The 12394-nt window shown below is 41.8% G+C and overlaps 1 protein-coding gene across 1 annotated transcript in view; it reads right to left on the reverse strand.

The window, feature by feature from the left end:
• Nucleotides 1-3953: 3953 nt before the first annotated feature.
• The window catches only part of PLAC1 (placenta enriched 1), a 148266-nt gene continuing 139825 nt past the window's right edge, over nucleotides 3954-12394 (reverse strand). Inside the window, exon 3 of the mRNA XM_055376027.1 lies at nucleotides 3954-4853. Within this exon, the coding sequence (XP_055232002.1) occupies nucleotides 4157-4795 (639 nt within the window). The 5' untranslated portion in view covers nucleotides 4796-4853 and the 3' untranslated portion in view covers nucleotides 3954-4156. The remainder of the gene's footprint in view (nucleotides 4854-12394) is intronic.

Genomic DNA, 12394 nt, shown 5'->3' on the forward strand with positions numbered 1-12394 from the left:
TTTTTCCATATTTTTGGTACAAAAATGTAAACATACAGGCTGGTCTTGAACTCCTGAGCTCAAGTGATCTTCCCGCCTCGGCCTCCCAAAGTGCTGGGATTATAGGCATGAGCCACCATGCCTGGCCTGCATCTTTGTTCTTACTGCTTCCTTTGCCTAGGATGCCCTCCCCCTACATCTTCACCTGATTCAATTCTACCTCTCACTTCAGGTCCAATTCAAAGGCTCCCAATTCTGTGAAGCCTGTGCTTACTCCCTCTTGGCTTATCTGTTGTACTAGAGGCTATAGTCTACCCAACTCTCCTCCCTAGAATTTCATGAGTCATATTTCTTCCGTATCTCTGATCACTTCTCTTCTGTCTATTTTGATGACTGTTCTTCTCCTGTCCTTTTCCTAACAATGCCATGAGGATTGACTATGAAAAAATTCTCTTTCCTGCACTCATGTAATTTCCCCCAAGGCTTTATCTCCCAGTAATTACATTTCTCGAGCTGATTCCTGGATATATCTACTTGGATGTCACTGTCATCTCAAACTCAACATGTCCAACCTAGATTCATCTTCCCGCCATCCTCTACCATCACCCCAATTTCCTTACTTAAATCCAGGGCTTACCATGTCTTCTGAGCTTCTAGGGCTCTTGATGGTGACATCTTCTTTGAGTCAACATCTTCTTTTTCACATATATCCAGTCAGACAAATCAGAGCATAGCTTAAGTCTTGTCCTCCATGAAATCTGTCTCTCTGCTCTAAGGCCAGGAGCTTTCTACGCTCCAAATTCAATTTCTCTCTTAATCGTGAATGAGGCTTATATAGACATTTAACTGTTTCCTGTAGGCTAGAATGAATGAAGCCCTGTTGTTCTTCACTTGAAATGGGTCTCATTTTCTTCTCTTCCTATCCTTCAACTCCTCCCATCTGCTGTCCTTATCTCCTCTCACCTAGGTTAGAGCAATAGCCCCCTAAGCGGCCTCCCTCCAACACAGTGCCCTTGTCCACCCTGTTCCAGGGGTTATGCCCACAAAGAATACTCTTCATCCTCTTCTCTGCTTAGCCAGGTCCTCCTCATCTTCTAACAATGGGGTCATTGCCTACCTCTACCAAGAAACCTTCCTGGATCTTCTAGTCCACATGGAAGTCTCTCTTCTCTGGGAGTGAGTGTTGAGCATAGAGGGGAAAGTGGACTTTGGCGCTAGACAAACCTGGGTTTGAGTTCCAGTGATGTCATTCCCTAATGGTACAATCTCCACTTCGCTGAGCCTCAGTTTCCTCATCTATAAAACAGAGAAAATAATTTTCATTTTGTAGAGCTGTTGTGAGGATTAAATGAGATCATATATAATGTGTCTGAAACATAGTAACTCCTGTTATTACCATGGAGGTCTTGAGTCTTTTCTAAGGCTGATACATTATGCAACTTCAGGGCAAGGCTCTGTGAATATCACCCTTGCAGTTGTGAAATGCTCAACTTGCACCTCGTAGCCCAAGTCTAATGTATCTAGTATTAGTTGTTTGCAAAGTTGCTTGCCTGTGTTTTGGTATTAAACAATTTGTTAGCTTCTGAAGAGAGGATGGGGGAGGGATGTGCTAGCTTTCTTGTACACAGTCTCATATACCACTCATGCTCTAGCCCCATCACTCACCACCATCACTGCCCCGCTACACTGCCTCCATTGTATTGGACCAGACCACTTGCACTTTCTCTGATGACCTCAGCCCAGGTCCTCACGTCTATGCACAGGCACATTCTCTGGACTGGAGTAGCCTCTATAGCCTCTATCTCTGTAGGCCTCTTTACTTGTCTCCCTCACCCAAATTAGACTGTGTCAGTCTTGTTCCCCATTGCATCCCCAGCATCTAACATAGTGCTTGGCACATAAGACAGGCCCAATAAACATTTGTTGCATGAATACACTGTTTTCAGGGATTATTACTTAGTTTTCCTCAAGAAGAGGCAAGGGATTTTTAAATCTAACCGCTCTGTTTCTTCAACTACCATGACTGAATTTCTAAATCTACTCACCTACTGAAGCACTTTGCCTATATTAAATGTGCAAACATTGTGTCAACATTGTGTAATTTTAATTAATTTATCTTCCAGACAGGGTTTCTGTCATCCAGGCTGGAGTGCAATGGCACGATCATGGCTCACTGCAGCCTTGACCTCCCAAGCTTAAGTGATCCTCCTGCCTCAGCCTCCCGAGTAGCTGGGACTTCAGGCACACATCACCATGCCCGGCTAATTTTAAAAATTTTTTGTAGAGATGAGGTCTCACTATGTTCCTCAGGCTGGGCTCAAACTCCTTGGCTCAACCAATCCTCCTGCTTTGGTCTCACAATATGTTGAGATTACAGGTGTGAACCACTGTGCCTGGCCAAATTAATTTATTTTTAATGACGAATAAAAATTATATATATATGTATATATGGTGTACAATATGATGTTTTGAAATAGTCTACTTCTTAATAGGTATGTGGCCTTGGGCAAGTATCTTAATCACTCTGTGCTTCAGTTTCCTTATTTATAAAATAGACATGAGAAGAGTAGTTCTCTCACAGGTTGTAGTGAAGATTAAATGAGATGTTTTTACTATCTGGAATGTGTTCTCTCCAGATCATCCCAGGACTGGCTCCTTCTTCACATTCAAGACTTAGTTGAAATGACAAGTCTTCAGAGGCCTTTCCTAAATACTCTGGTCCCTTCTCCAGTTTATCTCATATCACTTTTTTTGTTCTCCATAGCATTTGTTGCAGTCTGAATATTTATTTATTTTCTGTGTGACCTCAATTTTTCTGAGTCCCTTTTTTTTTTTCTTGAGATGGAGTCTCACTCTGTCACCCAGGCTGCCATGCAATGGCGTGGTCTTGGCTCACTGCAACCTCCACCTCCTGGGTGCAAGCGATTCTTCTGCCTCAGCCTCCCGAGTGGCTGGGGCTACAGGCGCCCACCACCATGCCCAGCTAATTTTTGTATTTTTAGTAGAGATGGGGGTTTTACCATATTGGCCAGGCTGGTCTCGAACTCCTGACCTCAGGTGATCTGTCCACCTCGGCCTCCCAAAGTGCTGGGATTACAGACGTGAGCCACCATGCCCGGACATTTTTTTTTTTTTAGACGGAGTTTTGTTCTGTCGCCCAGGCTGGAGTGCAATGGCATGATCTTGTCTCACGGCAGCCTCCGTCTCCCGGGTTCAAGCAATTTTCCTGCCTCAGCCTCCCAAGTAGCTGGGATTACAGGCAACCGCCACCACACCCAGCTAATTTTCATATTTTTAGTAGAGACAGGGTTTCACCATGTTAGCCAGGCTTGTCATGAACTCCTGACCTCAGGTGATCCACCTGCCTCGGCCTCCCAAAGTGCTAGGATTACAGGCATGAGCCACCACTCCTGGCCTCAATAATAAATTTCTGTTGAACAATTCACTTACTCTTACTCCTCCCTTTCTCTCTTACTCCTCCACTTTCTCTCTTACCCCTTTGAGAAAGCTAATAGACAGCCAAACTTTAGCAAAAATTTTCTGATCATAGATGTTGGGGGAGAAAAACTCCTTTCAAAGCACTATCAGTCTGTGGCTAAAGCATAAGCTCTGGCTTTCGGCATCAGGAATTTGCCGTCTAGCTGGTGGGTAGTGACGTGAGTGCTTCTTAGAACCATTGATAGTTTATAAATCACCAGTGCAACCTATGCTTTTTGTGGATAAAAAGTGACACAGTTGTAGATTGAACTAAGAAACGATGTGGCTGAGTACTAAGTTAGTGGTGCAGAGTGTAAGGGAAATGGGGATATAGACAGAGGGTCAATTGCAGAAGGCTTTCTTAGAGGAACTTGACAGAGAGGGAAGTCATCCTAGAGAGAAGGGACCAGGCACCAATGTTTGCAAACCACTTAGAACAATGCCTGGCCCATACTAAAAATGAGGTATGTGTCTATTAAATAAAAATGCCCAACATATTTTTATGCGATCAGAATTTTATTTTATTTTTTTACACATGAATATAAAAATATAGAAAAAGGCTTAATTCATGAAGTTGCTATAGGTTGCTCTTTCTCAAAAGTGCTCACATGAGGGTCACAAGAGCACTTATTTGTCAGACATTTGTACACTATATACTAATTCTAGAAATAGCATCTTCAGGAGACCCCAAACCTGAGGATCACATGGACCCAATCATATCATCTGCGTGAAGAGACCAATCCTCAGAAATATCAAGAAAGTGAGATGGCTGCAGAGGTTGAGCCTCCTGAGCCCCTGCTTGGTGACAAGGGATCTGGGTATGCTCTTCTTCACTGAAGACACAAGGTGGACAATCGCAGTTGGGCCTTTGACTGGACTGTGACAAGCTGAACACCTCGTAGCATTTCTCATCCTTCTGGGCTGTGGCCCTGCTCTTGCTGGCTACTCTCATGGAGCAGGGCTTGGTGAGCCATGGGGACTTTTGGGGGGCAGCACATGACACTGGGATCACAAACTTAGATGGCGTGCCCTTAGAAGAGTAGTGTATCTCAGTGCTGTAGATAACCATGTCCTGAGAGACAGCTTTGGCCCTGATGCCACATTCAGTAACACGGTAGGTGAACTGGTAGGCGTGTGGCTGAACATGGTTTGGGGGGCAACCCAGGCCCAAGTGTAGCTCATGAAAGTGTACACACACATCGTTGTTTAGCATGAAGGGGTGCACTGTGACCATGAACCAGTCTATGGAGCACAGCACAGTCATTGGACTTTGTCCTGAACCGGCTGAAAACGCAGAGGTGAGGAGGATCATCACTCCTATGAACTTAAAAACTTTCATCCCTGCAGCCAATCAGATAATGAACCACAGGAAACAGGAAGCCGTCCAGTGAGGATTTCTAGAGCACAAAAAAACACAAGAGGCAAGTCATCTTATTTTCTAATGAAAGTTCAAACATGATATATTTTTTAAGCAAAAGGCTGTTCCTAAAGCATTAAGAAGAGGAAAACACTCATTTGAGAGAGAACTGAACTTTAATTTCATTGTTGGAACTCACGTGTTTATGGACGATTACAATGGCTTTTTAAAGTGACTTTCCCATGCTGTTCTAGCATAAAACACATATCCCTAATATGTAGAACAACAGTTTACACTGATCAGGAGTGGCATCCTTTTGTGTTTAACCTCAAGATGAACCCAAAACAGAACAGTTTTTGTGTCAAAAGTTGAATAAAGAGATAGGAGATAGAGTTTAATTCAAGATGGCAATACTTGCCTCTTTAGGGGCCTCCATGTCCTCTCATAGGCCATACTAATGAACCCTTCCCTATTGCTTTTTTGTTGTTGTTACAACAGATTTGATCAAATAAAAACCTATGAAGGAACTGTGGTTTATTCTTAACAACCAGATATTGAAATTTTGCCGAGTGGCTTACTTAAAATGATCAAACGAATGCTTCATAAACTCTGGCAGCAGCATCATAAGTCATTATGACCAATAGAGTCCCTGATAAATTCTTTGGGACACCTTGTAAAATACTAAAATTGTGGAAACATAAAAACATGCTGGTTTTTAATTTTACATTTTTCAATGCATATTACACATGAAAAGTACCGTAAAAGTCTTATATTAAAGAAAGGGGCGGCTTATGCCCATAATCCCAGCATTCTAGGAAGCCAGGGTGGGAGGACTGCTTGAGCCCAGAAGTTCAAGAGCAGCCCAGGCAATATAGTGAGAGCCTGTCTCTATAAAACAATACAAAAAACTAGCTGAGTGTGGTGGTGCACGCCTGTAGTATGAGCTACTCGGGAGGCTGAGGTGGGAGGATCGTTTGAGCCTTGGAGGTTGAGGCTATAGTGAGCCAAGAGTGTGCCACTGCACTCCAGCCTGGGCAACAGAGAGAGACTCTGTCTCAAAAAAGAAAAAAAGGAAGAAAGAAAATAAAGGAAAGAAAGAGAGAGAGAGAGGGAGGGAGGGCAGGAGGGAGGGAGAGAGGGAGGATTGAGTTTGTACTTTACACATTGATTGACAAGATATCTCCTAAAATCTTTGCATTACATCTTTTATTTTCTCTAGCTTTTTATTGTTTTCTTTTTCCATAGGAAGCTCTGTGGCCACTTCCTAGTCCTATTGCTTCTAGCTCTCAAAGAGTGACAGGCAGACCAGTGAGGAGAAAAAGCAGTGCTAGGAATAAGTATCTAAAACATGCTATCAGAAGGAGGTAACAGATGAAGAAAGAAGAAAGCAAGAGCAGCATCATCCAATGTTTTCCAACTCAACTTTCATTTTACAAGTGAAAATGACATAAATCACATAGTAAAGTACCTAAAGTTTGGAAGGAAATGTACATGCATATAGGGATTCACTTTTGTTCCCTGCTGAGATAAGTAACCCCTGCACAAATTCATTCTTTGACTAATATTTGTTGAATGCCTACTATGTGCATAGCAATGGGCCAAAAAACGTCCCAAGACATTTCTCTCCTCTCTTTTTCCCCAGTTGCAAAAATACAGCTCTTTCTCTTCCCTTGATAGTGACGAATTTGCTGCATTGTTTAATGGAAACCATGGCACAGGAGCCCGCTAGAAAAACGCACTGGCCTGGATGAAATGTTTTGTTTCTGATTGGTACAGATTGGTCTCACTGTCTTTCACTCTGCCGTTAATGATTCCTCATTCTCTCAGGGGTGTTGTGGGTGTAAAAGAGAAGCCCCACAGGTCTGCCAGCCTCCTTCCTCTTTGTTCCTTCTGAAATGTCTCTTCTGGGACAACTTTTTTGGGTTTTTTTTCACAAAGCAAAAGTAGAAGCAGCAGCAACAAACAAAAACCTACTCCCTTTCTCTCCCCCGCACCAAAAATCCCCAAAACAAACAAAAAGGAAACAATAATAACAACACAAATAAGTAAATTCTGATGTGAGCTGGTCCTGGATGACTCAACAGTTAAGTAAAGAAACCACCTGCTCTGGAATACTACATAACATTTGCTGAGGTGCCTTTTGGAAGCTGAGATAATCACCCCATCACTACTGCACTATTGTCTTGATCTATAGAAGACCACCTTGTCCTAAATGTGCTTTAGGTGGGTTTTCTTTCCCTTCCTGTCTCTCTCTTTTTCTCTCTCTCCTTCTTTCCGTCTTTCTTTAACATCATCGCACAACCTGGGCCTAATTGCCCTGAATGAAAACCTCCTCCTTAAGTAGTTCTGGACTAGGCCAAGGAAACAACTGTTTTTGTTCAAACCCCAAAATTAACACCCAAGTTTAAGGCTACTCTTTTCCAGAGAGCTAAGCCATCCATTTCCTCCCCCACCCCAAGCATCTTTCCTGTACTCCTTCTCCTCCTTCCCCAAAGATAATCCAAATATAATTATAAAATGTCTAGAATTTCTGAGAAATGAGACTGTTGTCCCTCAAGCAATCATTTTAGACTACCTCACTTCCCACCCCCACACGTTCACTTCTTGTATTATGTTGCACTGAGTCAGTCTCAAAGGAAGGGGCTCAATAACGTCATTGAGTTTAGGGGTTCATTTAGTACAACTCTCCAAATGTGAACACGGCAGAATCTCTTTCCTCTGACTTTCGTAAAGCCAAGAACAGCTCACCATGTGATAGGAGAAATAAACGAAGATGACTAGGCCTGTGACAGCATACCCTTGAGCTCAGATAAAGCTTAAAGAGGAGGTCACTGAGACCCAGGTTTAAGGTTGCTCATCTCTAAGGGGAGAGAAAGGAGATTAGGGGGAAAGCAGAATGTACTTTCTAATGAGCTTGCGAATGCCCAGCTCATTGGCACACTTTGAGACTTACTCCTTCTTGCTGAGAACAGATCCTCAAAGCAGGGCAGCCTCCCTTCTCCCACTACCTGCAATTCCTAGGGAAGGGTAGAGTAGTGTGTGTGTGTGTGTGTGTGTGTGTGTGTGTGTGTGTGTGTGTGTGTTGGGGGACGGTTATTATTATTATTGTTATTATTTGAGACGGAGTCTTGCTCTGTTGTCCAGGCTGGAGTGCAGTGGCACGACCTCGGCTCACTGCAACCTCCGCCTCCTGGGTTCAAGCAATTCTTCTGCCTCAGCCTCCCGAGTAGCTGGGACTACAGGCAGGCACCCGCCACCATGCCCTGCTAATTTTTGTATTTTTAGTAGAGATAGGGTTTCACCATGTTGGCCAGGCTGCTCTCGAACTCCTGACCTCAGGTGATCCGCCTGCCTTGGCCTCCCAAAGTGCTCGGATTACAGGATTACAGGCATGAGCCACCACATCCGGCAGGGGGGGGTGGTTATAAGTCATTCACAACACAGTGTGAATTCATCAGCTGACTTTTCTAACACCTTGCTGAGATGTGCTGGAAGAATGGGATCCCGAACAAGGGAGGGAGAAAGTGTGCTCTAGTTATTGGGGGCAGAGGGAAAAGAAGGCTGAGGGGTTAGAGATGGGAAGGAGATGCCAGAAGAGAGGGCTGTGTGGGGGTACCCAGCTGAAAGTATTTTTAGCCATCATGCGGGCCATGCACAGTATCCCAGGAGCTGTGGGCAGAATTCTATTTAAAGTCTTTAGAACTCTTTAGAGCTGACGTGGAGTTGGGGACTGGGGAAGAAATAAATGCAAAGAAGGGAGCACTCATTTTGGGACTACTGTCCAGCTTCTTGGGGAGGCCTCTGTGCTGAGAAAAAAAGCAGTCTCAGGGTCTGTATTACCGTAGCCCCATTTTGACTCGATTGCAAATTAGCCTTGCAACATGCCTGAAGCAATGAGCCTAGATGCATTTGTATAGCCAAGTAGGGCTCAGCTGTTGGTACACAGCGTCCTGAACTGAGCTATAGAGAGATCAGGCAAACCCAGAGCTTCTAATAACACCTGGATGCAAAATGTTTGCTTTCCTTGAAGCTACAGAGTACAAGTAGCTTTCTGTTTTTTTGTAAATGGAGTTTATGCATATACATTTCCCACTGGCTCCTTTAACAGAGTTTTCCTCTTTCCCTTTTTTTCAAGAACTCCCTAATAAGCCTTAATAAATTCTCTACATTAAAAAATCATAAAATGTTTCATTTTGGGAATATAAACTGTATTTCCTTTCTTCCCTCGTAAACACATATGATCTTTTAATTAAGTTCAGAAAAATGCCAGTGTTTATGTTTAAGAGCTATCTATATCAGTCACTGACAGTGATACAATCTGATTAGCAAAGCCAGACTGAGATCTCGTAGTACTTGTGAAACCAAGACAGCCCTTTTCTTCTTATAGACAGGAAGAGAATGGATTGGCCAAAACAAAAAAAGGAAAGAGGAAGAAGAGCTGCCACTTAACTCCCCCATCGTTAAATTTTTTATGCTGAAAATGCTGCTTATAAAGTTCAGCAGTTGTTTTGTTTTTAAATTGACAAATAAAAATTGTATATATTTATGGGATACAGTGTTCTATGTATACATGTAACAATGATCTGTGTTTACATTGTGGAATGATTATTTTAGATCAAGCTGGTTAACATGACCATTGCCTTACTTTAAGAAGTAGCGAGTAGAATGGTGGTTGTTGGGGTGGAGTGGAAGGGGTAAGGGGAGATACTGGTCAAAAAGTAAAAAGTTGCAGTTAGGAGGAATAAGTTCTAGTGATCTATTGCACAGCATGGTGAGTTCAGCTAATAATAATGTATTGTATATTTCAAAATGGCTAAGAGGGTAGATTTTAAATGTTCTTACCATGAGCTCTATTTCTTAATGTTTTATAATGAAGAGATTGAATGTTGGTCTAAGCACAGAGCATTTTTAATCTCAGGACCCCAAAAAAATCCTTTTAAAAAGAGACAAAAGCTGAAGTCCAAATTAGTTTTGTGACGTTAGAGAGTGAATTGAGAAGTGTAAGAGAAATCGCTCTGAAAGCAGACAGGATTTTTTGCCTCCCCATCTCCTCTGATGTCGTTAGAGACACGTATGAACTCTTTGCATGAAGAATGGGAAGGGGAATTAGCTAAACATTTCCACATCTGGTTTTGGAACGGTTTGGAAAAAGAATTCACTCCATAGGCTCCTGGAAGCTTTTTGGGTCGACAGTTATTTATTTTTAAAATTCAGTATACTCGTGACAGCATAGTTATCATTTGTATATTGTTTTCCCAGAAACTTGTTGTCAAAACAAAAGGAAACAGCAGGGAAAAGGAAACTCCAAAGCAGCATGCAATTATCTCAGGGAAATGTAACTGTCAGGGCTTTGATTTGCAGCAAAGTTTGCTCACTCTCTTGCAGCTGATTTAAAGAAAAATGAATCTGAGTCAGAATAAAGATTCTTTTACAAGACAAGAACGGAAAAAAAGGAATCCTAACACTTTGTGGGCGCTTTGGTTTAAACATTCAAGCAGTCACATTCTGACTGTGCCCTGCAAACTATCTCAAGGTTTGAGAGCCTTTTAAAATGGAGGTTCTTTTTAAAGCCCAGTTTTAAGGAATTAGTTGGTTCACTGCTCTCAAAGAAAGTGACAATTGTGATTAATACTAATGATGTTGAAAGTACATTAAAGTGAGTTAGAAAATTAAATAACTGCTTTTGTAGAATTTACATTAATTTTAAAGACGCTGAGACCAGTTCAGTTTTCCAACCTCATGAAGCACAGTGTAAAAGTAACCGCACATTATTCATCATTTTGTGTGGAAGAAGAATTATGAACTGCTAATGCTTAACAATGTCCATTTTCTCAGCAGAGAAAAACACCTTGACCGAACCCTTAAAAAGGCTTCATTAAAATTAAACTAAAAAGCAGCCATTAAAAATTGATTTCTGATTCTAAAACTAACTGCAGAAAAATTGGGTGCTGTCGAAAAGAAAAAAGAAGGAAACACCCTTCTCAACCCCCAAATAACCATTGTTAAATTTTTTATATATTTCTAATTTGGGGGGAAAGTATATGTCCACATATATGATTCAAAGTTATCTCGGGGGAAAAAAAGTCAAGGCTTTTTGAAAGCTGTTTTTAATTTTTGACATTGAATTTTAAAGCAATCAAAGCATTATTTTTGTTTAGGCCATCTGGTTTTGTTCTTATAATCTGTTAAGCTATCAAGCATAGTTTAAATGTCATGGTTCATCTCATACACAAATAAAGGTTGCGAAATAAATAAGAATCCAAGCTCCTTGTAAGAGAGAAATTTCCGCTGGGTCGCAAATTTGGTTACTAAAAGGTGAGTAGTCCAATGTGAAATCAAACCATAATAAGGCTACACAACAAGGGTAAACCATGCCCTGACTGAACATAAATATTCCTAAATAAATACAGAAAGCCATACTTTAGAGGAAATTGCAAAGATCAGGTCATGGGAACTCCTCCCCTTTTGTGCAGAGAAGCTGAGTTGGTTGAATTTTAAACTTGAACAAAGAGATGTATTTCATAATTTCCATGAAGTGTGAGGGACATCCCAAATGTATGCCCCTAATTCAGTTTATGTTTTAACTTAACAATTTATTTGAGTTTGATTTTTTTCAGAAAACTACACCCTTTTCCACAAAGCCCCAGAGTCCCTTCTCATTTTAAAAGACAAGGTAGGTTTGTGTCTGTGCAGACCTCTCAACTCCACGGCAGCCACGGCCACATTTTTAACCCACTAGTAGTCTCTGGGAGTCTGCCAAAACCAGATAAAGGCCCATTTGCCTGAGGTGATCTGAAATCATCAGAAGGCAGAGGATTGAATCACATGTTCCTTCAAGGGCTTCACCATCTCTTTGATACACCTGTGTCAATAAATGAGGGCTCTAGATGGCTTCCAAAAATGGTCAGGCACATTCCCGTCTCCCTTTCAAAATTGGGATTTTTGAGTACAGGTTTTCTTAAAGTGAGGTGCACGCATATGGCCCCTTAGGTGTTGCCTAAGTCCAAAATAAACCACAGTTGACTTTATAGGCTACTTGGCTGATTTTTCACTGACTTGACCAGAATGCATCTTTCCAAAACCCAAAGCTACCTTGTGCATGCCCCTCCCAGAATGTGGTCACTTGGTGCATGTGTATAACACCCTGACTGAGGCCATTCACCATCATTTGGCTCCTGAGAGGTAGAGAAGGTTTTAGAAAAGGTTTCTTTGATAGGAAGGCTGTTGGTCATTGTTAGCGAGCCTACAATTTGGGAGGCATGCGTGCATATCAGAGTAGGTAAAGATGCATTGCTCTGTGATGAGGACATTGTAGGAAGATAAATTTTCTCTCTCTCTCTGTCTCTCTCTCTCTCACACACACACAGTGATGGAGAGACAGACACACACACACATACTGAGGAGAAGAAAATCCCCAAATCTGTTTCTTACTATTGCCCTGATCCCTACTATTTCTCCCCATTCCTTAATTATTGTACCATAAATTCCTTTAAAAATGGAGTCTTGATCTACTATAGTATCTGGTACACAGTAAGTACTTAGTAAATATTTTTTAAATGAAAGAAGGAAGAAATTAATGAA

This window comes from Gorilla gorilla, chromosome X, assembly GCF_029281585.2.
Source record: "Gorilla gorilla gorilla isolate KB3781 chromosome X, NHGRI_mGorGor1-v2.1_pri, whole genome shotgun sequence".
Lineage (NCBI taxonomy): Eukaryota > Metazoa > Chordata > Mammalia > Primates > Hominidae > Gorilla > Gorilla gorilla.